The sequence below is a fragment of the Pieris rapae genome, chromosome 12 (assembly GCF_905147795.1).
Source record: "Pieris rapae chromosome 12, ilPieRapa1.1, whole genome shotgun sequence".
NCBI classification, from domain to species: domain Eukaryota; kingdom Metazoa; phylum Arthropoda; class Insecta; order Lepidoptera; family Pieridae; genus Pieris; species Pieris rapae.
The window spans coordinates 9,491,532-9,518,996 of record NC_059520.1 but is presented as its reverse complement, the minus strand read 5'-3'; the positions used below and the strand labels follow the sequence as shown (position 1 = coordinate 9,518,996).

The 27,465-nt window shown below is 33.9% G+C and overlaps 1 protein-coding gene across 12 annotated transcripts in view; it reads left to right on the top strand.

Annotated features, from left to right (window-relative positions):
* The first annotated feature begins 11,754 nt into the window (after positions 1-11,754).
* LOC110997819 (voltage-dependent L-type calcium channel subunit beta-2) overlaps positions 11,755-27,465 on the top strand; it is a 121,867-nt gene continuing 106,156 nt past the window's right edge. For all 12 annotated transcript variants that reach the window (XM_045630354.1, XM_045630353.1, XM_045630355.1 and 9 more), the window contains exons 1-2: positions 11,755-11,865; positions 16,622-16,724. In XM_045630354.1, coding sequence (XP_045486310.1) covers positions 16,656-16,724 — 69 coding nt within the window. In that variant the 5' untranslated portion in view covers positions 11,755-11,865; positions 16,622-16,655. The remainder of the gene's footprint in view (positions 11,866-16,621; positions 16,725-27,465) is intronic.

The window sequence follows — 27,465 nt, the reverse complement described above, 5'->3', positions numbered from 1 at the left end:
TTTCGCCAGCTCGATTACAGAATGTTATGCTACTTTATGTTGGCAACATAATGTACACTTATGTTATGTCTAACTTAAATATAATAATAATAAGTGTTAGAAGTTATAAAATTATATATATTAAATTACACTATGACTTATTTCTTAAATCATTTCATCACTACATCGTCACATTATTAAAACTACGTTATCAAATTAATATTCATTATTATCTAATTAATGATTAATTGCATAAATAATTATTATGCAAATTATCATTAATAGAATAATACATTTTTTTCTAAAAGTAATAAATAAAGTAGATTTTTAAAAACTCTAGTAGTACATATAACAAGTACCCCTGTTCGCAATAAACTCAAGAACGACTGTACGTGTTAACCAATATCTATAATAATTCAAGAACAAGCATTTTAATTTTAAGGCTTACGGGTCGAGTCGCTAGTTATTAAATTTACTGTATTTACAGGCATTTTGCGGATATCAATACATTTATGCATAGCCTTCCTGCAAAAGTATTATTAATAAATTCATTTAATTACTGTAAAGTGGTCGGTTGTGTCATTACAGTAATAATGCGTATCATTGCGTACCCCTTCTGGCACTAAAAATAGCCCTGGGCGGGTCAGATATTCGTAGTCGCGGGGGGGAACTTCCCACGTAATGTCACAAAATCCCTTTGATTTTTTGTTGACATCACCCCCTGGAAAAGGTTGTTAAGTGGCGAGGGGGAGCGCGAACAGTACTCAGGGAAGTTTTACGTAGTAGCTAAACGTAAAACATTGTAAAGAAATACTTAGGAACTTTTAAAAGTAGATAATTTTTTGATCTTAAATTTAAATTTATTCCAAAAATTTTGTGCTATATCTTTAAAACTCTAATATTAAATAGTTAAAAGCGCCTTTATTTAGCAGACTTGACCTGCAGCTGAATTTCATCCGACTCAAAATACGAAATAACATGTCCGTCGATCCGGCAAGCAATTTTGCCATGCACTAATACGTGGAAGCAGATGCCCACTGAAGTCTTTCAAGAAAAGAGCGTACCAGTAATTGTCAAAATGCCGGCAACACACATGCGAGCTCTGGCATTAGGAGTATTCATGGGCAGTGTCACGTAACATCGGATGGGCCTCTTGCCCATTTGTTGACCCCAGTTTTATAAAAATTAGTGGAACAATTGTTTAGATTGACAAGAAGAAGAAGAGACTTCTGACCTTCAGTAATTAAAGAGGCATCACAAAAATAATATTAATAAATTAAGCTTAACTATCTCCTTTATCATAGTATTGACTTTACGTACCTCATGCTGCTTGGTCTGCCTGAAACAGTGAGTACTTAGTGGAAATAAGTTCTTTACATAATGTAATTAAAAAAATCCTTCCTTTGTAATCCTAGAGTCACTAGCAGTGGTGGATTTAACAGCTCAGTAGGCTGAAGCCTAGGGCGGCAAATATATTTTACAACAATCTTCCAACTTACTGTAACTTTCTGTATCATTAATGAGGCTTAAGCTTCAATTTAGTTTTTGTGCTTATTTTTTTAATTGTTACTGTAATTCTACTGTTATTTGTGTATAAAATTTGTGATGCCATATTTTCTTGTAATAATTGTTGTTTAAGAACTTATAGATAAATAATAATTATTATTTTTATGTTTAAGAAGATTATCTTGTTATATTATAGGTACATATATATTGAAATATGGAGATTTATCATTTTCTTATTTTCAGTACTCGTAAGTTAGAAATAACAATTTCCCCTACAGGAAACAAATCTACATGCGCCGGAAAAGCCCTTGTACAAAGTATATTTCCCTGCAATTCCAAGAGCAATTTCACCGCGGAAAGAGGCAAATAGAAGTCATGCTGGCTAATGCAACACGCGAAGGCACGTGGGCATAAATATCTAGTGGGGTCCGTATTAATATTTTTTTCTATTCAAAGACAATTTTCCATAATAGAGCTTTTAGTTTTATTATCTACTAGTTTCCCCCGTGACCTGGGTTTCATCTTCTTAAAATAAACTGTCTCTGCACAAAGACATTTAACATAAAAGTAAGTATTAATTAGCGCAGAATTGCCAGTTCCTCTTGTCCGTTTTGCGTTAAATCGTTCTTACGTTAGTTCTAACTTTCACCAATAAAATTCCACCAAATTCCCACTATGAAATTAAACCACTATTTTCCAAGTCACTTTTAAAATTTTGGGGCTTCATGTGACTGCCATGGATCCCTAAACTACCCCCAGCAAGTACGCACGCCACTCATTATTGGGCCGTAAAAGTAATTACATACAGTGCGTGACCCGGCGATGTCTGCTATTACCTCTAATCACAAATGAACTAACGAAATTGGGGCGTTCTGATTAAACAAGAAAATGATTGCGTTTTGTTTGTTCAAGGGATGTCAGGGAATTATTGGTGCCAAGATTATAATGAAAACATTTTTATAAATTATATATTTACTTTATACAAAAATATAAAAAGCGGGTTACATAAGTTATTATATCGCAAATAGGTAAGCGATTTCTTCCAGGCAACAATAACTTTATGAAATATTAACAAATAAACACCTACAGAAGGTAAAGTACATGAAGTGCATACAAAATTAACATAAAAGAAGATGTAAACCTAACTATAACAAAATAAAGTAACATCTAAAAAAATAATTTAAACAAAAATCTAAAAACTAATTCACAATAATATCTAAGTAGCTATCTAATAACTTTTGATTTATTAAAGTAAAGGTGTCTAAAATAATATAGTTAAAGTTTCAGAAATAAAGATTAAACTAGCAATCGTTCTAAACAAATACGAGAAACAACAAATGAAATAATGCGCAGCAAGACTTTGTGTTTTTAAAGTCATTTCTTTGATATTATAAATTGTCTTTCGACAAATGCCTCAATTTTGGCGTTTCCTCTGAATCTACTTTGGAACAGCTACCTTTCTTATATCGCCCTCCCATCTTATCTGCTTGTCTCTCTTTCGTTTTCAACTCCGTTACGATTCTGTTCCATTTTTGGTTCTTTAGTCTCATTATATGAACCGTCCACCTCCACTTTTGGTTTGCGTCTATAAGTTATGTTTTTATTACATCGCAATTTCATTTTATCTTTCCTTTTGATTTGAGAGGATTTTTTTTACAAGAGGTATTTTCCATAGTACTTTGACAAAGTTTTTTTATTCTGTCCCAGTCTGTCATTTTCCAGGTCTAACAGCCATGAAACAACAAACATGAAATTACATTTATATATGTAGTAAATATTAATATTATGAAAATATACGTATTGTTAACTTATCTCTTTTCGTTCTAGTGTTTCCTTGTCTTTCATTATCACACCCAGTGACATTAACCATCTTTTTTTATCTTACAGGAGGCAGACGAGCAGGAGGCTTACCTGATGTTAAATGATACCACTGCCCATGGACACTCGCACTGCCAGAAGGGTCACAAGCGTGCTGCCGGCCATTTAAGAATTGATACGCTCTTTTCTTGAAGGACACTAAATCGAATTGGTACGAAATTGGTCTCCAAGTTTTGGATAATCTTCTTCCTATATCTTTACATATTGACTACATTTCAAAGCAAGCAAACATTTCTTAAAGCCATGACGATATATAAGCTAGCAAGTTAATTTTCTTTTTATTCATTTTTGTTATTCCAAAGATAAAATAAATAATATTTACAAAAGGAAAAAATAAAATGCAACATTAAAACATATTAAATATATTTAACAAAGTAATACGAAATTCAGGTGTTTGATGGTGTGAAAGTGAGGGTGTGTGTCATTTAGCGCTATGTATATTCTTAATATTGCTTAGCATTTTCACTCTGCTCAAGCTTGTATAACTCTTTACATACTGTGACATGTCTTTGGTCATGTAATGAACAGTTAAATAGCCAGTGGGTATTAAGCAAAAGGCTTGGATTATATTAAGTCCAATGATTTCAAAATTATAACCCTAGTCCCTATCAACATAGTTAATTCGGTCAAATAAGCATCAAAGAGTACAGTCGCTATCATAAGCCTTATTATTTATGTTTGAGTACTCGACTGTACACTCGAATGGCAAAGCTAGGTGTCGGGATGAGCTATGATTAGTGACGGTCAGGTGGGCGCGGTCGATAACCCCCCTTCCCCACAACTAACATCCCCCTGCATTAAAGGGGGCTCTCAAGTATTGATTCGCGCGAAACGTGATTTGTACGCACTCTATTTACTGGACAATCGGTTTTATTTATGGCCTACAGTACATTGCTGGTTTGCTAAATAAAGCAAAGCAATATCCAGTAACCAGCCAGCAATGAAAAGGAAACTCTACTAATGGAGTATTGTAAATTTTACTTTGAAGTACATTGCGGAGGGATTTGGTTGTTGTAATATTCAATTGGAACTAAAACGGTATTGAACATCGTGTGTATATGTGTTTTCGTAAAGGTTGCTGAGATAGTGTTTACGAGTTGCGGTCAATAGGCCGTTGCCGCACCTACGTTGTCTTCAAGCTATGCGTTTGTATCACGACATCTAGCGAATTAGGGTTGAAACAAATGTTTAATTTAAGTTGCTAAATAAAATATACGTTATCTATTTTAACACTAGTATGACCAGAATTCCGTAATATATTAAGTTTGCATTTCAATGAACTAAGACAATAACATTTATTTTATTGGATAGTGAGAAGCCTACGGGATGTCAGTCATTGCAGTGCATAGACAGTCATTATAGTGGGTGCGTTCGCTGAGAAGCATACTTTTATTTAATCCAGCCTAAGTGTAGGATTCTCCAGCACCAGAAGTGAAGTGAAGGGTGTAAAGATATACTATTAAAACGCTGGTTTATTATGACACGATATAATTTTTTACAATAGGGACCTTGGCTAGTCACAGCAGTGTTGTGGGATGGCATGCTAAACCATAGTTAATACATTTCTATTCATACAAGATACATTAGTGTTTGCTTTGTCTTCACATTGTGAAAAGGAGTATATTAGATAATAAAATTAAAGCCACGGTTTAATTAATTTTCAAATGTCATATTTATGAGTCTCAATCAAATTAAACAAACATATTACATAAACAAAAAACACACATATTAATATGAAAGTGATGGCATTGCTCGTATATACAAACTATCAGATTTTTTAAATTCAGGCTATTTAAAGAATTCTACTACTACGTAAATAAACTGTAAAGGGAAATAAATATATAATTATTTAAGTTGTTATATTTTTTTATTAATTTTAATTATTATACTATGTAGATAAATTGTAAATATATATTTGTGTGTAATCTTTAGATTATAATAAAATGTTGTGTGTGACAGCCCTCCGATTTGTTTTATTTGCTAAGTGGTTGGGTACGGTCTTAATTGAGGAACGATATTATTCTAATGAACTTTCCTTGTGTGATTTATTGAAAGTACGAATTGTAATAAATTATTAAACATTAAAGCACATTACCAGCAAATAGATATATTTAATATAACTAAAAATCTTTAATAATAAAAAAACTGGTATACTTTATTAGACATAATGGCTTTGTTATTCCTCTTTTATATGAAATATATTATAATGATCATCTGACAATTTAATAAATAGTATTATATACACAATGTTGAAGTGAAACTTCTTTAGGGGCATGAGGATAAGTTTTTCCGCATGAAACTCAATAATATTAGCGTCACGAAGATGTGCAGCGTTTTTGTAGATAAAAAGGGTGAGAGCGATTGAGAGAGAGTGAGATAGGGAGATCGAGAAAAAATACACGCATGTCACGTCTTGTGTAGAAGACGTAGATTTTTTATTTATTTATATAATCATTACACTACATTTAACAGTGTGAATATATTCAAGACTTGAAATAACCTTTTTAAGGCTTTTACCTTAATTTACAAAGAAGTTTTACTTCTGTTATGTGTACTTAGTACGCACCGTTTTTTTTTTGTATAAAATAATTGTTTAGATATTGTCTAATAAGTATCTGTAGCTTTAATACTAATAAGTTACAAGAACGTAAGTACATATACATTTTATTTAATGTTTATTTATTTATTTATATATATTTGTACAAAGAAACCGTGCAATTATTCTTTTACTTTAGTCTATTTATAGTATACGAAATATCTGTACCGTATCCTCACAACTGAACCATGTGGACCCAGCTGCACACTAAAGTATTTCCGAACCAATTCAATTTAACTCAAGAAGAGCGTACCACGTTTTAAAAGACCGGCACTTGCGAGCCGAGCGAATTAAGAGTGTCATTGGGCATGGGCATGAGCATCCTGCCCGTTTGCCCCCTGTTCCAGCTTGTTATTTAACAGTACGAAGTAGCATCAGGAAATCAACAAATCTGACAGTAATAATAATAATAAATCAGTGGCGATACAACCTCTGGTGTTTGGATCGCAGTGGGGGTGTCGTAAATTTTATTCGTAATTCAAACTCCTCATTAATTTAAAAAAAGTTAGCGGCTCAACTAATTAGTAATTAGGATTGCAATTAATTTTTTAATGTTTTAAATTTTTGCTTTATTTTATCTTAATTTAATTATTTTTTAGTGTATAAGCTTCATATAATCAGAATGTTGTATGCGCCTATAATTAGGGGAAGCACTAGGCTCGTGTTTGTTTTACATGCATGTATCAGTAACTACTTTGTTGGTGCAACAAATAAATAAATTAATAAAAAACCTCTCATAATCATTTGTCCTAATAGGCAAGTATGTTATCAGCCTCCTGTGACTGACACACGCCGTTGACTTTTCGATAAAAAATCTGCTCTAAATAATCTTACAAATATCGAAAACATAATTAATGGCTTATTTATTTATATTTCAATTAAGTCTAACGGAACGTCGACCTTATGAATTTAATTAAATAATATCCGTCTTTTGACTTAAAAATACAAAAACAATTTTGCATATTATGTCAAACTAGATTAATTAATGTATTTATAACACAGCCTATGTTCACAGATAATGTTATGTAGAAAGTTTTTAAAGTTTTTTAAAATACTGTTTATTTGAAGTTCATCTTCATATTAGATTTTAATAAATAACAATGAGTCTCTATAAAATATCTTTTATTTTAACTTATATACCTAGTAAAAATAACAATAATTAAACATTTATTAATGAAATGAAATATTAAATTTAGCCCATGTGACAGTTTACTTTTAACACTAGCAGCATTTTCTCGCTGTTTTTCGCGCGCCATCAGCGCCTGTGCACTTGAACCCGACGGCCCAAGACTCCAAATCTTAATAATTTAATTTATACAATATCACGGTGTCATGATTAAAATCTATAAGTTATTGCATTTGATAGCCAAAGATTATAGAACGTAATCACAGATGTTAATAAACTGCGCAAAGGTCATAGACGATTGTCCATAGAGTACCATAAAATATCACTGGAACCAGTTTCGAATGTATTAAACATTCGTGTTATGCTCACTTTAAATTTGTTTTCTAATGTTCGATTTTTAAACATAGACTTAAATCATTTTTAATGTTGCAAATATGGTGATTATAGGAATTTTATGTGACGCAATTTTTGAACGTTATACTTACATTCAAATAAATAACACCAAAATTATAAATCCTATAAAAATGCGAGTTATAAGTATAACAGTAATATAATGTATGGAAGTAATATTAATTACATGAGATATAATGGGCACTTGTAGGTTTAATAATAATAATAGAGAAGCCCGTTTATTTCTAATCTTTACAAATCTATAATGTATTGAAACTCTCTTTTAAGAACAGAACAGAAGCAGAAAACTGTTAATAGTTATGTGAAGAGTCCTTGAATGTGGGATGAGGTCCATAGGGTGTTAGGTCGTAAATCAAGGGAGTTGAATTTAAAAAATGGCACATATTTAAAACATTTAAGTTTCACGTCAACGTCCACCTTGCGCAAACGGGCAGGAAGCGTACCTGATATCAGATGATATGCCCATGGACACTCAATGTCAGAGGGCTCGCGAGTCCGTTGCCGGCCTTTAAAAGACCATTAAGACGTTAAGCAGCCCATTCACAAATGTTACGAAACTTCAATATTAATGGGATGAGAAAAAATCACTCGACTTCCGCGAAAGGTAGACAGACAGGCAGACAGGTTATTAACTCACAATAACATTTAAATTGGAATCGATTTTATATTGAATTTCTGCGACACCTTAATGGCATGTTAGGTAATCCGGTCTCGTCTGTTTGACATGAATTCGATTCCGGGACAAATAATATTTTGTTTAATGCTGGACCTCGTGGTTGGCCAAGGTTTCAGAGTGCTATTTGGCTAAGGGCCTGTTTCACAATGTATGGATAAAGTGCCAAATAGCTATGCAACACATAAATTGTTCGAAAGATAAAAGTTCCAAATAAGACACTTCACATTTCATGACGTATAGCGCTATCTGACAGTCGTGAAACGCAAAAACACTGTTTATCCTACAAATAAGTAACAAATAGCTTATTTGGAACTTATCCGGACATTGTGAAACAGGCCCTAAGTGTAAAAGCGTATTTCCCGGTCTGTGAAGGATACTTGCTGCTTAAGTATCCTCACAAGCCAACAATGGGCGTGGAGAAGAGGACGCAATCGCCTCATCGCATGTCGGGAAGCGGCTAAGGCTCTGCTGTTAGCATTTCGTCTAAGGCGACTGTTGGTGGCTCTTTGGGGGTTTTAGTGGGTATGCGCAATGCAATCCCCAAGTAAAAGAAAACAGTCTTCAGAGTGTAACACATCCCTGAGGTCATAGGTTCGATCCCCGGCTGGTCATCAATGGACTTTCTGTTTATATACGCAATTAAGATTCGCTCGAACGGTGAAGGTAACTAAATTGAGGAAACCGTCTTGCCTTAGACCCAAACTTTTGACGGCTTTTTAAGCACAGGAGGATCATCTACTTGCCTATTAGACATGATTATGAAGCAGATACAGAAATGGAGACAGAGTGCCACTAGTTTGTTCTTGTTTTGTTTATATTATGATTAAAATATATGATTTTTTTTTGTGCTTCATACAATGAAGACTGGAAAGTCTTCAAGCCATTAACAGAACAGAACAGAACAGAAAGAAGGCTGGTTTTTAACTGCCAATAAATGTTAGTTTTTTTTACTAAGTGTTATTTTTTGGAAATCACACAATCGTAATATCTTTGAAGATTCGGTTGTGATTTTTGCGTAACGCCGATTTGATGGACGCCCGCCCGCCCTACGGAGTCGTACAGACATGTATACTTATAATTGTATATGTATATATTAATTATTTAGTATCGCTATAGTACTGAAAATTATATTATATTCTTTTTATTTATTAAAGAATACAAACACAATGTTGTAGTTTGGTCTATCTATTGTTCTTAAGTATGTTACAATTACTGTGACTGAACTGTTTGTGAGTACAAAGTATGCCAGAAGTGAAACTTCTTTGTAAATTAATTATTACCAAGGGCTTTTAGTTCCAATAGATGATATGATCACTCCATGTATTTGTATATCTATATTTTTTCTCGGTGTTTTCAAACTGTATACATAAATAAATAAAAGTACTTTTCTTAAAAATATAAATATGTAATAAATAGTATTAAGTTTACTTTGTTCTTTGCAAGAAATAAATAGGCTTTTTTATTTTATTTTTTATACATTCGCGTTCGGATCAAACTATTCTACAGATTAGGTATTAAAATAAGTATCCTACTAGGTAGACGGACTTCAGCCCTCGTCGGACCCTTCGTCCGAATGAAAAATGGCACAATTAGCCGCGCAGACAGTGAAAAACAAGTGCACTCTATCTACCCTGGCGTAGTGACGTAGCCACTCATCAATAACGCCACAGATAGTATCATGCCTTTTCTAATTACAGTTTATTTACGCGTATTTAATCTGTGATATTTGTTTACATAGCCAACTTGCTAGGCTAACTATTGTAAAAGGGCCTCATACATATTTGTAAGGCTAGTAAAATTTAATTTTGCGTCGAATGATTAACACAGATGACTGTAAAAAATCGAGATGTTCTATATTATTATAAATTTATTTATGGGCATTGAATAATTAAATCTAGCAACATACATACAAAATAATATAAATGTGATTCTACAACTTAACGAAAAGAATGCGTTAAATAAGCTAGTTAGTGTTACTTAACAAATATAAATGCATGAGCACTGTTGGCCTAGTGGCTCCAGTGTGCGACTCTCATACCGTAGGTTCGATCCCCGGCTGTGCACCAATGGACTTTCTTTCTATGTGCACATTTAACATTTGCTCGAATGATGAAGGAAAACATCGTATCGTGTCTTAGACCCAGAAAGTCGACGTGTGTCAGGCACTAGAGGCTGATCACCTACTTGCCTATTGTGTATATTTAAAAAAATTTCATGAAACAGATTCAGAAATCTGAGGCCAATTATCAACAAATTCGAATATCGGAAATATTTTACTATAACAGTTTCGTTTAAAATACAACATTTTAGTTTAATAAGTTTAGTCAATTTGGGATCAAAAACCCCTGTAATTGGTCCCAAACTAATATAATTTCTTTATATCCTTACGATTGGCACTTGTGTGCCTTTCTTCTTGGTAAGCATATAATATGGAAACGAGGTATATTCTTGGGACTTATTATTTTGTTAAAGTTATGTATCGACAGCCACCGTTCTTTATGGTATAGCCGTAAGTTATGTTCTTCATAGAACAGGGGGAAAACGGGCAGGAACCTCACCTGATGTTTCGTGATACCGCCGCCCATGGACACTCTCAATGCAAGAGGGCTCGCGAGCGCGTTGCTGGCCTTCTAAGAATTGGTACGCTCTTTTCTTGATGGTCTTTCGAAAGTAATGGTTCGGAAATACTTCATTAACACCATAACAGTAATAACCCTTGCCCTCAGTATTTGACTTTTTGACGCGATTTACTATTTAACATTATGCACTTAACTTTTTCCGAAATTGGGCTTAGGGTCCTTCAACAAAAGAGAGTATTCTTAATAATCCGGCAACGATTCGGGAGCCTTCTGGCAATGAGTGTCCTTGGACAGTACTCAACATCTGATTAGGCTCCTGTTAAATAAAAAAAAATGCAATAACCCTTTTCATTACATTTGTTATAAATATAAACCCCTCTATTGTATTATATTAATTAGAGTATTGTGGGTCTAGTAGTTTGAGGGTGTGACTCTCAAACCTGACTGAGGTCGTAGGTACAAATGATTCATTGGAACGGTGAATGAAAACATCGTGAGGAAGCCGGCCTTCTTCAGACCCAAAAAAGTTGGCGTGTGTCTGGCGTAGGAGGATCGCCTTGCCTTTTAGACTGAATAAAGAAACTCTACAAAATCCTGAGGCGCAGACCTCAAAATGTTGTAGCATTACTGATCGATTTTATTGCTTAATATTGAAAATTCTTCGTAACGGTATTATCTTCATCCAGCAGAGCTGATTCATATGCATCAAGATAATTCGTAAAAATTATCTCTGAAACGGAACGCAAGAACATAAAAAGTACGAAAAGGAAAAACTCTAATCAATCATTAAGTTCCTCGCTATAAATCAATAAAACGTCCATTAATTTTGCGAAGACATGGCTAAATAATAGACACTGTAGACTCTCATTAACACCGCTAGGGGGCGCCACGGGCGACCGGCGTCCCGGCGCCGAACTCTGCAATCAATACATTCGCGAGTGGAAACGGAAGCTCCCGAAGCTTTACGAAAACGGCCGATTGGCAGCACATGACAACTGTCAAATGGAGCCTGAAACTGCAGGTCCGGATGGAATTTAGTAAAAAAAGTGCATATAGTGCAGTGTACTGCGGTGTCGTGTGTTATTTTTGTTTGTGACAACATTGTGTGTTTTGTGTGAGTATTTTCTGTTTAAAGTATAACTCAGAAACCTAATTAATCGTTCACCTTGATTAGCTGAATAAATGTTTTCATTTAATTATGAGACAAATCGATGTTTGGTGCAATGCAACATTTTTCTGGAGTTTACTTCCAATAATTAGGTCAAACATGCGAAAGTACCTTTGATGTTAGAACGTTTTGCACGCTTAACACAAGATTATATTAATTATTAATCATATTATTTTATTTACTTATGTATCTAGTGCGCATGTCAATTTTTTGACAAGTTTTATTTATATTATAAATTATTTTTAACATATTTTCAAAGATTACGTATTTTTTTAATTGTATAGAAAATAGCAAACTTGTTTATCGAAATCGCTGCCTATACACAATCAATGCCAGAGGGATCGCTAGTGCGTTGCCGGCCTTTAGCATAAAAATGTCTTTCTAAGGATATGTTGTGTCTATTACATAGTGTATAATGATATAAATTTCAAATATTAATATTTATACATATATAATATTTAAATCAATACTTTAGTATATTTTATGAGAATACTTAACCTTGACCGATATACAAGCACAGTTGCAGCAAACCAATCCATTTTTACAAGACCCCTGCATCATGTAAAATGCTGTACAGTTTTAATTAATTAACGGCCCGGCAGGGTTCATTTAACAATGGTCCAATGCGTCCGGAGATCTCGAATTTGCTAAAGCAATTACTAGAAAAGATACATATTTATTTTTTTTATTAACAAAAAATACTGTACGATAATGTCGAAAAAATAAAATACATAATATTAAATGCATAAGATACAATAACGCTACTGTGAACGTCTTTGTTTACGACATCGCATTCAATCGCATGGTATCGCAGACAATCTAGGCCTTTGCTATCGCACTTATGTATCCCCTAGGTACAAAGAAATCAGGTTGTAGAACACTTGGCCTCTTAGTCCCGTCTTGTTTCTTTTTATATATAGTTTATTTCCAGAAGATAATATCGCGTAAATTAGGGATTGGTAGGGACAGATGCCATCAGCGCTCCTATTATTTCACGTGGAGCCCAAACAGACTAGTTACAGACGGACATCATTTATTACTTACGAAACACACACACAGAAAGTAATAATAATCAAAAGGGATTTTTTAACTTTGTTATATATATTATGGAAGAGCTGTGAACCCTGAGACAATTACAATTAAATACACAATCTAATGCATTAAAACACGTATTTATTTATGGAATTTAAACTAGTATTAACTAGTTGTCTTTTGTTGTTGTATTAGTCTGTTATGATATTAATCATTCCAGAAGTAGTATTGGCCTAGTGGCTTCAGGTTCGGTCCCCGTTGCGCACCAAAAAGCTTTAACTTTACGAGCACACTTAATATTCATTCGGTGAAAACATCGTGAGGAAACGAGTTGCCTCAGACCCAAGGAAGTCGACGGCATGTTTCTGGCACAAGAGAAACACCTATTTCCCTATGAGACTGATTATGAAACAGTTATAGAAATCTGATGCCTAGACCTAAAACGGTAGCGCCACTGATTTATTTTATAATTTCAGAAGCTCGCGTATGTTAAACAGTAAAAAATTGCCTACAATTTAATCCTACGTTTATAAAGTATCACTAATTAATAAATATTGAATATTAATATTCCAAACACCTCGTTATTAAAGTTATTCATGTTATGGTAACTTGTGTAGCTGTCAATAATTTAATTGTTTGTATTAATAAAACTCTTGTAAATAATTTGACCTGTTAGTTGCGTTGGTGTCAACGATGCTCGTGTGAGCTTCGATGGGAAACTTTCAAATACATACTGTGTTACAGCTAAATTGCTTATTTCGGTGTTACACCTAACACATGATGCTGGCTACGTTATGGGTAACACTTGGAATGTCTTTTAGTTTAGATGTATTTATATCAATATATAATGGCAATATGATATACTTAGTCTGTATGTATGGATAAGGTACCAATTAGCTATGCAACACATAAATTATTCGGAAAATAAAAGTTCCGAATAAGGAACTTCGCGTTTCATGTCGAATAGCGCCCTCTGAGAGTCGTGAAACGCAACAAATTTGTTTATCCTTCCAATAAATAATAAATAGCTTATTTGGAACTTATCCGGACATTGTGAAATAGAACCTCAATATACTGTAATCAAATTCTCGCACACGACATATGACATAAATAAATGTTCATAAAAAAATGTTTGTTCTTAATCAATTCTAAAGGTTAATAAATTCGTCGGCGTAACCTCCACAATACAACTGATCTGTTTGTAGAATAGATCTGATCTATTCTACAAACTGTACTATGGGGAGTTTTCGACAGTCCTTGGGTTTATCCCTGCATCATTTTAACACCACACAGCCATATTAATTCAAACTTTTATCAGCATCATTGATGGCTGGTCTTCCACTTTTACTTGACAAGACACTTTCTTATGCGAACTAGCGAAATGTGCAATCGACTCCCCGTAAAGTCTTCCTTGAGAGACAGCCTCCAAGTGTTTAGAATGCAATTGCAATGCATCCACTCTGTGTCCATGGGCTGCGATGACTACCCTTTTTGGGCTTCCCATACGCTAATTTACCCCCTACGAAAATAATGATACAAGTGCTATTGTGGGTAGAGTTGTGTGCTTTCAAAACCAATGTGAAAACTAGACATTTCAATAATACCCATTTCTCACATATAATTTGAAATTAACCTCTGCTCTGTGTCTAATGATTTTGTGAATTATTTATACATTATTTTTTATGCCATACTGAGTGGCTATCGTTGTGTGAAAGTTGGCATATGCGTTGGTTAACGTGAAAGTGATATGTGACATTTAATTGCCTTTATCTATACAACATATATATGTAAATTTCGATCAACGAAGTCATATCGGAAAGTAGCTATATTTAAATTATATGTTAAAATACTCGCTCGAGAATAAGTTACGCATCTTTAATTAATTTGAGCGGAAAATAATAAACGGCTTTTGAGTTTTGAGTCTTTCCTTCTATGATTTTGTTTGCTTTGGAGTAGATTCTTGCGTCGTGGGGTTCAAGTCCACAGGCGCTATTAAAATATTTGAGTTGGCGCTTGGTAGATATTACCGGTAATCCGTAATCTTAATGGGGTAATCTGCCACAGGGACCAAACTTTCTAACTTCGGAACAGACGTTTTGTATTCCTAACGCCAAAACGAAGAACTGTGTTTGGCCAACGCTCCATTGCATTTAAGTCCCTTGCTTTATAATGAAATTTCCAAATCAATGGATTCTGAGATAGTCAAACAACCCCTACCCTACCCTATACATACTCGCAATACACATAGTAATTATACTATCTATAATCTTGGAATTACTCTGATGTCCCAAAAACTGCCCACTGCACGATCATAACAACTCTCAGCTACACTCAGATGCGCATACACACCCATTAACATTCACTTGTTTACACATTCTTAATTTTTAACACTAAATTTTTTTATTTTTGTATTCTACTTTTTGATGTGAAACATCTATAGCCGCACGTAAAACCGATTTCTGGCGTGGCGACGCATGCCGTGGCGACGCGTCGCCACGCTATATGATATACACATCAAACAAGACACAGACTCAAACAATATCTTGTTAAGCTGTCCTATACAGAAAACATTCTTATAGTACAAAAATAGTATAGATATAAATTTGTTAAGTAAAATTAATTATTTAAATAACGTTTAGATGTAAAAGGAAGAGACTGGCTGCCCACAACACAGGGAATCCTAGTGTGGGGGCCAGTGCACTCTACTTTATAGAAACATTCATGTATTTTGTGTCTAATAAAGTTCTTTCTTTCTTTCTTCTTTCTTTATTTCACCTGGTTCCTATCACAGTCTGTTCTTTTCTGCATATTACTTTTACAAAATAATTTCGATGTTTCACATCTGCCAGGCGTCCCGTTACGGCTCACATTTTTAAAACTGTTTTAAGCATGTACCGTGTACCACGGAATACTTGTCTTCTAGTTACCCACAACACAGAACTAAAGTGGCTTAACTTGTGATATATGAATCTTGTCACAACTCTTTTGTCATATATAAAGTTAAATATTTATTTATTGTAAATTTTTGTGATGGAAAAGGTCGTGGTTTTATGCTTCTGTAATCACGAACTGAACTGTGTTTTTCATGTTAATACAATATCATAATTTGTAATTGTGACGTATGAAACGTATAAAGATCAGTACATCCTTTTAGATCCGGGTAGAAAAGCAGAAAGGCCATGTATGACATTTCAGAATCTCTATTAAATGCGCCAAAGCTTGTTATACAGGATCACTTTTCGGTAAAGTATTTTTTTTTCACAGTGGGGTCCGAAGTAAACAAATGATTTGAGAAATTTTTGTTCCGTAAAACCCATAAACAAATAGCATGTCTATGGCAAGGTATAATCAGTACCAATCTAGTGGGTACTATAAAAAAAGATACAGGTGTAAATTTTTACAATTAAAAAAAAAATTGTAATAAAAGTCAATTTATAAAACACAAAATAAATTGTAACTCTGTAGGGGTTGAGGTTAATGACCTCCCGGAGATTAATTTTTTTCAGCTGATCTCATCTATCTCCTAGTTGCGTTTGATCCACGACTTTTTTGCCATCATGTATATAAAAGTATATATCACTTAACATCAGGCAGGATTGTGACTAAACATATATCCAGTTCTGTATTAAAAAATACTAATTATTATAGTAAAGAGGAAATAAAATTTCAGCGCGTAATCGCGGCTCGGGCATGCGTCGCGTAGCATGAGCGGTGCGCGCGCGCACGAACCTCGCGACGCGCCGCGCCTACACCGCTCGCATCCTCACCCACAGGTAACTAATAGATTTATATTATATTTAATAGGACTATATACTAAATAGTTATTATCTAAAACACTTTGGTTATTTAAGATAAGTATTAGATATAGTCGAGGCGAAATTTGTAGAAAGCGTTTTCATTAAAAACTTTAAAGATTTTACACTCTCTGCACTAAATATTTATGGATTACGATCAATCAAAGAGGTGAAAGAGATAATGTCTGGGCGTTAGTCTCTCATTTCTGCCACGTGCCGAGGCCAAGAGATTTGTAGTTCTGGTTAATACGTACTCAAGGCAGATGATTGATTTTTGTTGTTTGTTGTTGATTTTGTTGGTTTTAGGAATGATTTATTTATTTAAATAAAATCTCACTCACTACTCTTTTAAGGGGAAGACACTTTGTTCTTGTGTACTATTTTTTTCCACTTACTGTTTAGTACTTAAGACTTACGTGATAACTAATTCACAAGTTTGAATGTCCTTTTTAATCTTTTCACTAAGACCGAAGTTGAATAGTAAAATTTATAGTATCATTACTATCTATTACTACTACATTAGTGTCTATCTTCGAAATTCTGACCTCTTTTCCTTTGTCATTTGTTATTTATTGTCCGTTTGACGACGCAACCATTTCTGTCGTCTACGCACTTGGCCATCCTTTCGCCAGCTCCAATATGAACAGCCTCGACATTCAGGTGCTGATGGAGCCAGTGAGTGACCTGGGTAAAAATACTAAAATCAATTTAAATATGATGAATATATATACAAATTTAAATATTTTCGTCGGAAATTTTCGACATTCTGTAAAATAGTTTTGATTATACTTTTTAATAGATATGTTTAGAAAGCACAATAAAAATTTATCTATATGTTGCAATATCTTGAATGTTTTATTGTTTTATGTAAATACCATGCAATTTGCGTTTAATTAAATAAAATAAAGCAATCTATGTTTGCAACAATTAGAGATATCGCACAAATTTGATGGTCGTTTTGTGCCACCCACTCGGTATTTAAGGCGAAGTTTAACTAAGTAACCATAACTTTATATAATCATTACTTCAATTGCACTTGTTATGTATACAAATTATTTAACACCAGCGACATTAACGAATAATAGCGATCACAAAATACCGTATCCAGTTAAAATAACAACGAAACTCAGTTAAAAGCAAATATCCAATCCAATACATTGCCTCCGCTGGCGCAACAACTAGGTGCCCTGGCATTAGGGCATGTGAAGGTCGTGTTCACGAAATTCTCTTCGCTAGAGAGTAGCGATATCATTTTTTGATATCCTATGATCCTTGGCAATACGTCGGCAGCTGGTTCTACATAGCGGTGGTGCGCTGCAACATATGGAAGCTGGAACTGGTGTCGTAACGCGTTACGTAAGGAAGCTGTTTACCCTCCCATAAGAAGTCATTACTCCTAAAACGAAAAAAAAAATACTGGTACAAATTGTCCGATAATTACAATCACAAATGAAATGAATAAAGAAGAATATTCGCCTTAATAGTGGTGTTACTTACTTTGGCCAGCAATTAAAATGTTCTTCTCCATTTGCGAATTTTGCGCAATTACCACAAATTATAACGTAGGTAATCGGCCTTTACATATTTGGCCATAGACAACTTCCATAGACGATACTACTCGCCAAATATTATGCATGATGTCATTTATCTGAAAACAACAATTAAAAAATATTATTATGATGCTGGTAATAAAAACGTTGAAAACAATATATACAATTTTATTTATTTACCAACAATTCCGTGCGCTTTCATTCGTGTAGATACCGACCGATATGGTGTCAGTGGAAAGTCTACTACATACTATATATATATAGTTATCATAAAAGTTTTAATGTTTTTATAGTTTTTAATTACTTGTTTCAATAAAAACCGAGGTACATTTATAATATAATCAATATACCTTCAGATATTTCGTTACAAGAAATATATATCAAATACATTTTAAATTCGTAACAATTACGTAGAATGACGGACATTAGGAAATTTAAAAATACCGTAGGTAGTGAAAAATTATTAATTTCTAGTTAATTATTAAAAATCGTTAAAAAACAAAAATTCAAAATGATAGAACATTATTCTATAATATCAGAGAAGAGATTTATTAGTAGACTTTTTTGACAGCATAATCATTTGACGTTCTAGAGTCCCAACTCGGGATAAGCCAACATGATATAATTGTTTCACACTTGGCTTATTTTATTGCATCTCCAGGTGCTATACTGCACGATTTGGTTCGACGCTCCTTATAAAATAGCAAAGTAAAGCGTGATACTACTTGACCATTCCCTTCTTGCGTCCTTCCCTAGACAGTATGATATAGGTTAATTTAAGCGACTGTTTAACACAGTTTAATAGGGATTTATTTAAGCAAGCCACAGCACACACACATTATATAAAAATGTTATGTCTGTTATGTCTGTCTGTGTAAAAAAAAAATATTTCAACAAATTACTTAAAGAAAAAAAACAATCGCGTTTATCCCATTAGCACTTGCAATTTACATTTGAATGCCATAGCATTGGGCGGAGATTTTGTGAAAAGTGTAACGTTAATATTTACGTACTACGTTCAATGACTACGTAGCGTGAATGTTTACGTGTCCCGCCCGGTGGGCGTGGTTTTCCGCGAAGCCGCCAAGGTCGCCTGCGCGTGCGCAGTGCTGTAAACAACAGCTCAGTGACTTTCTTTTTAACGAAATGAGGAAAACATATTTTTTTTGTACCTATTGATGTGTGTTACAGTATGCCAGGGGAGGGGTAATACTGATTCACAAACAAAATGCTTGGACTAGATCTGATATGTATAGGCTAGATCTTTATTAAGTTGGAATGTCGTCAAAACATGTGCAGATCATCAAACAACGTAAAGTTACGTACCTGGTCCACGTGTTTCGCCATTACTTATAATGGGCGTGTTGCTAGAAGTGAGAATGACTTCGTAACATAAGGGCGGAACGATCAGCGACTGCGGAAGAGTTGCACGACAGGACACGCTTCGAGAGATGGCCAACCTCCAGAAACGGAGAACAAAAGAAATAAAATTTGTCATTATTAAAAAAAAATCCCCAGATTTCAGTAGGTGATCAGACAGCTGTGACTGACACACCTTTGACGTTGAGATTAAAGCAAGCCGGATTTCTCACGATGTTTTCCTTCCTTCTTTCCTTCTCTTTTTACGTTCGAGCGCAGAAATAAAAAAAAATGGGCACATGGAAAGAAAGTTACAGTGTACAACTGGATAAACCCAAGACCTCAAGAATGAGAGCCGCACACACACACAATCTACACCGATCAGTGAATTAATTAAAGATCAAAAAATTAGAGATCAATATTAAACCCTTATTTAAAAAGAAAATCACAATACTGAATTTATTGATAACGTATATGTAGTTTCTAATATACCAAAATTATTCAAATTCCATTCATCAATTTCGTTCAACCGCTACTTCGCATATACCTCTTATCTAACACACATTAAAATAAGACCAAAGTCGGATTCGATTGAGCCCAAACATCCGTAAACAAACATTAAAAATCTAAATGATGTTTTAATTCGGATTTCTGTGAATACAAAAATAAAATCACTCCCGTTACCAATACAAAGTGGTTTTTGTTCGTCTCTTACGTAAGAATAGCAAACATAACTGTGCATCACACGGGAACCGAACCTGCATACCGTCGGCGGATTATTCAGTAGTTTCCCAGAAAGATTTCGGGTGTATAATAAATTTGGAGGCTCATTATGCTATACAGCCTACATTCCACGTTTTGGAGATACGAAATGAGCGGTGAATTCGATTTGCTGAAGCGGGAGCGTGTAACATTGTGCGTGTGTCACGACAAATCGAAGAAAACACATCGTTAATAAATTAGTGTAATTTGTGTGTCACACCATTGGTTTCATATTAAGGAAATCTCATGGTAGTTTTAAAGATAGCACAACATTTAGAGTGCTGCCGAGAAACCCCGATTAGTTGGTAGATGAAGTGGAAATGGATAGGCCTTACACTCCGATGAGATTCTCATTATATCCTCATAAAGGCGCATGATTAGAACTTAAGCGCGGCAGTCCAAAGCGTCGTTCAGCTGTAGATGACGCAATGACAGCCGTTAGAAGAAGAAGGTGGAATAGGAGGCTGAAACGGAACGCGATGTAACATCTATCTGTCGTACTCCGCCTCATCAAAAGTTTATAAGACATTAAGTCAAGTCAAGTCATAGTAGTTTTCGGGTGTGTATAATATTTATTGTATATGTTTACCGTGCTTCATTTATTTTTTAATACTTTGTTGCAAACAGATATATAATACATTTGACATAAATAATTGACATGGTGGCCTTACGGTTTCAAGTGATCTCTTTCGGCAACCACTGTGAGAAAAACAAAGAAATTAAATTAGATAAGGTAAGCAAGAAATACAAATTCATAAGACATAGATATTTAGGCAAATCTAATAGAACAGAACAAAGCAATTAAAATATAAGCAATCGTAAACAAATAAAGTCAATACTTAAAAAAGGAGAAAAAGTGCAGATAAATTACGATAATTTCAGATCAGTTAATACGAAAGTTTGGAATACTATGTGTACAAATGTTTTTACAGTACAGATTTACAGGAAGATAAAGAAGAAGCTATAGAAATTTATTAATAACCCTGCAGTGATATAATTTTCGTGGCCACCACTTACATTTAACAGAATAAAAAGCATTTGGTTTCGCTATTGTTTTAAAATTGAAGGGGTAAAGATATATATGGCGTTTTTGTCGATTTTAAATTGAGGGTATCATTAATTTGTGAAAGAGTGGAATTTGTCATTATCGGCCGCGAAAAAATCTAATTTGATTTATACTAAGGACGCTTTGATATTTAAGGAGTATTTTTTTTTATATTCTAGGACTACTATAAAGATAATAATATCTAATACAGTGTCCGCCTTTTTATATAATTTTGACACGTATGTATCCTTTCTATTACATATTTTCCTATATTATTGTCCTTATTTACATTTGTGATGTAAGAATGTAATTTGCGATTTCATCAGATAAATATGCTCTTGTAAGTGGTGTACGCCAAGGCTGTAGATATTGCTGACAGGCTTTCTTAGTTTTATAAGCGTGGCGATTTCCTAAATCGTATGAGTTACGCCCCGAGAGTATGATTTTAAAAGTATTTCAGTCAAAGTCAAAAACCATTTTTTCACATAGGTACACTTATGAACGTCAAAAAAATCACATTATATGCTTCTAATTTTACATTTATTGCCAGTTCTCAAATCGAGGGCGTAGAAGAAAGAAGCAGAAGAGAAGAACTGGCAATAAGCTCTCAGGCACTCTTTTTAATCGCCAAGTATTTTGTATACTATTAATTTTTTTTAAATTTTATATGTGTTCCATAATAATCTGTATTATCTTTCAAATTAAATTCTAAAATTCATTAAAAACTCAAACCGTATAAAATATTCAAGATACGGATATGAATGGAGTCTTTGTGAAAGCGATTGGGAACAAATGTAGGTAAACCATAAAGGTGCCCACACAAGCTAATGAAGCAACAAGATTTATTGACTATAAATGTCGCTTATTAGATGGGCAACACATATGACGAATTTTGGACAGAGTACCATTGAAATATACAAGAAGGTTCTATATTCTGTTCACGGGGACTCATTTTAAAGAATTTATTTTGTAAACTAGATTCTAGGATTGTAATGGTGTTTTAAATTAATGCTTAATGAATCGTAAAAATGAAATCACTGTAATTACACTATTGTCTGATTCTGTCAAATTGTTTTTCCACTATGATTAAAAGGGACAGATTAGAGCCACATAGGTAAAAGTACATATATATTTTGTTATATATCTTTACGTGTTACGGAATATCTAACTTCTTCAATTAAATATATTTGAAACTTTCAAATTAAATTGTTAAGGACTGTATTATTGTTATTATTATTATGTATTTAAACAAGCTAGCAGCTGAATAAGCTGATGCGCGAGTATTTTGAATTTTTTTTATAGAACAGGGGGCAAACGGGCAGGAGGCTAACGACAACGGGAGGAGAATATATTTGAAACTAATACAATTGTTAAGGACGGTATCTTAAATGTTTGAAATAAAAGTTCTCTTTTTGAATATATTAAAAGAATTATGTAGAAACAATTTATTTGCGACTTAGATTCCATCAATTCACATACTAGTTGTGAGTCGCAAAATTTCCACGAAATGTCAATGACATTATACCGTGCCGTATTAGTTCTAAAAGCTATTATATTTATACAAACGAATATATTATTGTGTAATGGATAAAATACGTGTCAGAGATCACATGACATACTGACAAAAGTTTGATTATATAAAATTTTTATTGATGAGTTTATTGTAATTTATATTTAGCATTGGCGAATTAAGAGGGTGACCGAGAGTGCCAGTTCTTCTCGTATAATATATTACGCCCTTTATTTAAGAACTGGCATTAAATTTAAATATAGAATCATTAATTGCTTTTACTGACGTTTATACCTATACACAAAATGCCTAAATCATTTAATTACATTTTTATTTTGATGTCCAAAATATATGACTTACTCTGAGGTTAAAGCTTAGTACTTTCTTCCTCTTTATCTGAGCGTCGTGGTCAGCTAGGAAGATCTGGAGTGGACTATTTTTTTCCACCGGTCCTTTGCAGTGATCTTACCTATACAGTTTTAAAATTAATAAGTCTTTGACTTAATCGGTCCATATCTCTTCTGTGGTCTGTGTTACCAACCACGATTAGTTTCTCCAAGTTCTTCTCGCCTCTGCGCATTGTATTACTGCGCCGATTCGCCTTTTTATATCGGGGACAGTGCTGCCGTAGAAATTTTCGATCCGCGATATACATAGCGGTCAACGGCATTTCTAGATTTGTTGTGATGCTAGAAATGTTGCAAATAGGAGCTTCCTGGCAGGATCTACTATCGTCATTTTAGTGTTTGGCCTGCTTCCCACAAACGCTAATTAATATCTTAAAGACAATTGAATAGTACTAATTAAGTGTGAATTATTTGGTTGCAGTTGCATTCCAACCAAAAAAGGGGTCGCGTATCACCGAGATAGGTTGATATTTTTTAATAAAATGATCACGTATATAATAAATTATATACATATCCTGTTACATTTATTAACAACAAAACATTTCCTAACATTATAGATGAACTGCTGTTCATTAAGTTTATTTAAGTGCACTAGTAATGAACATCAAAGCGAGGGTTAATGTGTCGTGAGGGAGCATTTGATTTTATAAATAGACAATCCTTTTATATGCGACATGACATATTATGTCTGGACTGAATGTGTTTTATTAAATGAAGCTTCAAGATAATTACGATACGTTTTCCTAGCCTGTGATGCGGTTAGAAAATTTGAAGTTATCGGAGACTGACACGCATCAAACCACAAATTCTATGGTGTGTCTCAGGTGCAATAAGCGAACCTATTTGTTTGTAAAGCTATATAAATCATCACAAAAAAATCAGTGGCTACAACCTATTTAGGTCTTGGCGTCAGATTTCTGAATCTGTTTCATGATCATTTTAAAATCGAATCTAATCAGCCTCCAGTGATTGACACACGTCGTCGCCTTTTTTTTGAGTCTAAGACATGTCGGTTTCCTCACGATGTTTTCCTTCACCGTTCGAGCAAATGTTAAATGCGCACTTAGAAAGAAAGTCCATTGGTGCACAGCCCGGAATCGAATCTTCGACCTCAGGTATGAGAGTCGCACGCTGAAGCCACTAGGCCAATACTGCTCATATCACAAAACAGCTACAGGAATCTGACTTTAAACTCGAGCTTGGCTCCTGATTATTTTATACATAGTCTGATGCAGGCTGTTGGCGTAGTGGTTTGAGCATGAGGCTCTTATACTTGAGGCCGTAGGACTGAACCCCAACCACCACTGATTTCTACTGTCTATGTACATTTAACACTTGCAGTAGACAAACTCAGAGTGTTAAGCATTGAAGGCTGAATATCTTCATATTAGCAGATGCAAAATATTACAAATTCGAATTTTATAATTATCAACTCCAGTTTTGATTTGACTGGGTTTTCTTTGTAATCTAACCAGTGGTACTGCATATGTTTTTCTATAATTTACCATGACTATATATAGATAAACATTAAAAACGAATTAGAATAGTTTTATACGCTCGTTAATTTTACGCAAAAGGAAATAGACATGATCATACTCGTAGCACATAATTTACCTCTCACCGCCTGCAGAACTAAGTGGCTTCACAATTGCTTACATCTGTACAGCTGTCACAAAATTGGAATACGTACCAATAACACAAAATTGAAATGGCCTCAACATTGTTAGCCTGCTGCTAGTAATTGTTTAATAATAATTTATTTTTTAAAATAGTCAATCATGCCAGCATTTTTATGCTAAGATTTATCATAAAATTAGATGAAGTACATCAAAATCCTAAGATCCTAATCCTAATCCTATTATAAAAAATAGGTAATACTTGCTGGATTGAGCTTGTACAGGAATCCATTAATAATAGAATAAATTAAACAGAATAATATATTATAGGTACCTGATGGCGACATGCTCTTTAAATAAAAGTTACAAAAGACATTGGCTCGCAATTTATCACGTGACCAATTTCATTTTTACTATGTGTTTTTATTCACTTGTCTACACAATTACACTCGCGAGCCATTCATCGGATTTAGTATCCATTTTGAATTTGGAATAATTTTCTATTTATGAAGTGTTATTTATAAAAAAATATATATTTAATGTAGGTTAAGAATATTGTAAATAATGTATATGTGTGTGTTGAAGATAAATCTTATATCTGGCCATCTCTATGTACATAACCTACAATATAGGAGCGGCGTTAGATAAATCCGTACAGAAATAAAAATAAATTCAAGCGGGTGTCATGTTGCGTTGAATGAATTATTCATGAACACTATTGAAATCGCTCGCCGATAATCAATTGTTTTTACAAACATTTGGGTTGTTTCGTTGTCAAAAGGGGCATTATTTTTGGGTGGGTATAAAATGGGGCATTGGATATTGTGTCGGTTTCTTTGATGAATTATTTGGGTAAATAGTATTCACACAATGTTGGCCTAGTGGCTTCAATCATCTCATCTCTGGGATCGTAGGTTCGATCGCCAGCTGTGCATCAATGGACTTTCTATGTATTTAACATTCACTCGAACGGTGAAGCCCTCTTTAATAATAAGTAACCTATTCTATCTTGATACCATTTTATACTAAATGACACGAAATCTAATTAGTGGAACTTATTAGAGAAATCGATGTTTCTAGTTTCAAAAAGAATTCCGAACGGATGTAATTTTATAGTTAAATAGATAATTCTCCATCTAGAGGTATCTAATATTTCTCACTAAGGATTAGACACGTTTGAAATTTACAACGGTATTTTATTGGTATCATACATGTTATTTTTGGTTTCAAGTCGACCACTACCTTCAAGTAATCGAAAAGTTAATTTCCAATTATCGAAAGCGAGTATCATTTATTCGTTTATTGTAAAGAAACCTGATTTCTTCAGACCCAAAAAGTCGACGGCGTGTGGCAGGCACAGAATTCTGATCACCTACTTGCCCATTAGATTGACAAATGATCATGAAACAGAGACAGAAATCTGACTCCCAGACTTTAAAAAAGTCTTTTTAAAGTCTTCCAGACTTTTTTTAAAAGGTTGTCACATAAGAACTATAATACATATATAAAACGTTTTGAAAGCGTCTCTTTAATCACAGGTTTGATTAATTATTACACAAATTGCTCATGTTAGTTGATAACATGCTGTCAAGTCGCCGAGTAATAAATTATACATATTGATTAGTCATCAAGGAAAGTGGAAGCCCGTGGCACGTGTTGACTGGTCGAAGGCTCGCCGGGAAGTGACCCAGATCTGCGCCCGCGCATGCCCTTGGCATTGGGACTGTCTGCTAACCTTGGACTCGAATGTTGCAAAGCTTGTTATCTTGCCCTTTCCCTTTGAGCTTTAGTTATTTGGCATTGTAATGGCTTATTGTTTTTTTAGATATTCGGGATATTCAAAATTTAAAATATATGGGCTAAAACAAGGATAGTAGGGCTATGTCTGGACGTATAAGACGCTTTTGCAACCATTTTGCAAGGTTCGAGAGAAGCTCTTTATGCTACACCGGATCGAATGCTTTACCTAAATCGAAACTAACCCATAACGACTCCTAATCAATAAGACACATATAATTAAATTTTATTTATTTCGTAATCCTACAGTTAACAAAGAATATATATCAAAACAAAATTAAAAAATAAACAATAATTACACAATACATTATCTAAATAATACCCAATTCGATTGTGATGAGTTATGGTGTAAAGGTGAGGATGTGTTCATGATGCAGGTGATTTTGCGCTATGGAAATTGTTAAAACTCATTTTACCATATTTCGCGATTGCTAAAACAAGTCAAGGCTTAAATATTGGTCGTTGTAAGCTCGCCTTGCGCGATACAAAAATGAGTGTTAGCATAGTTAGTTTTGATGTGAGGAACGTGAAACAAACTATGTATTACGAATCTTTTAGGCATAATATCGAAGGATATAAATAAACTGTATTTAGTTATACATTAGACTTTACATAAATAATTAATTAAATGATTTGTGAATTGTCCGTCAATCCACTATTGTTCTTAAGGCAGT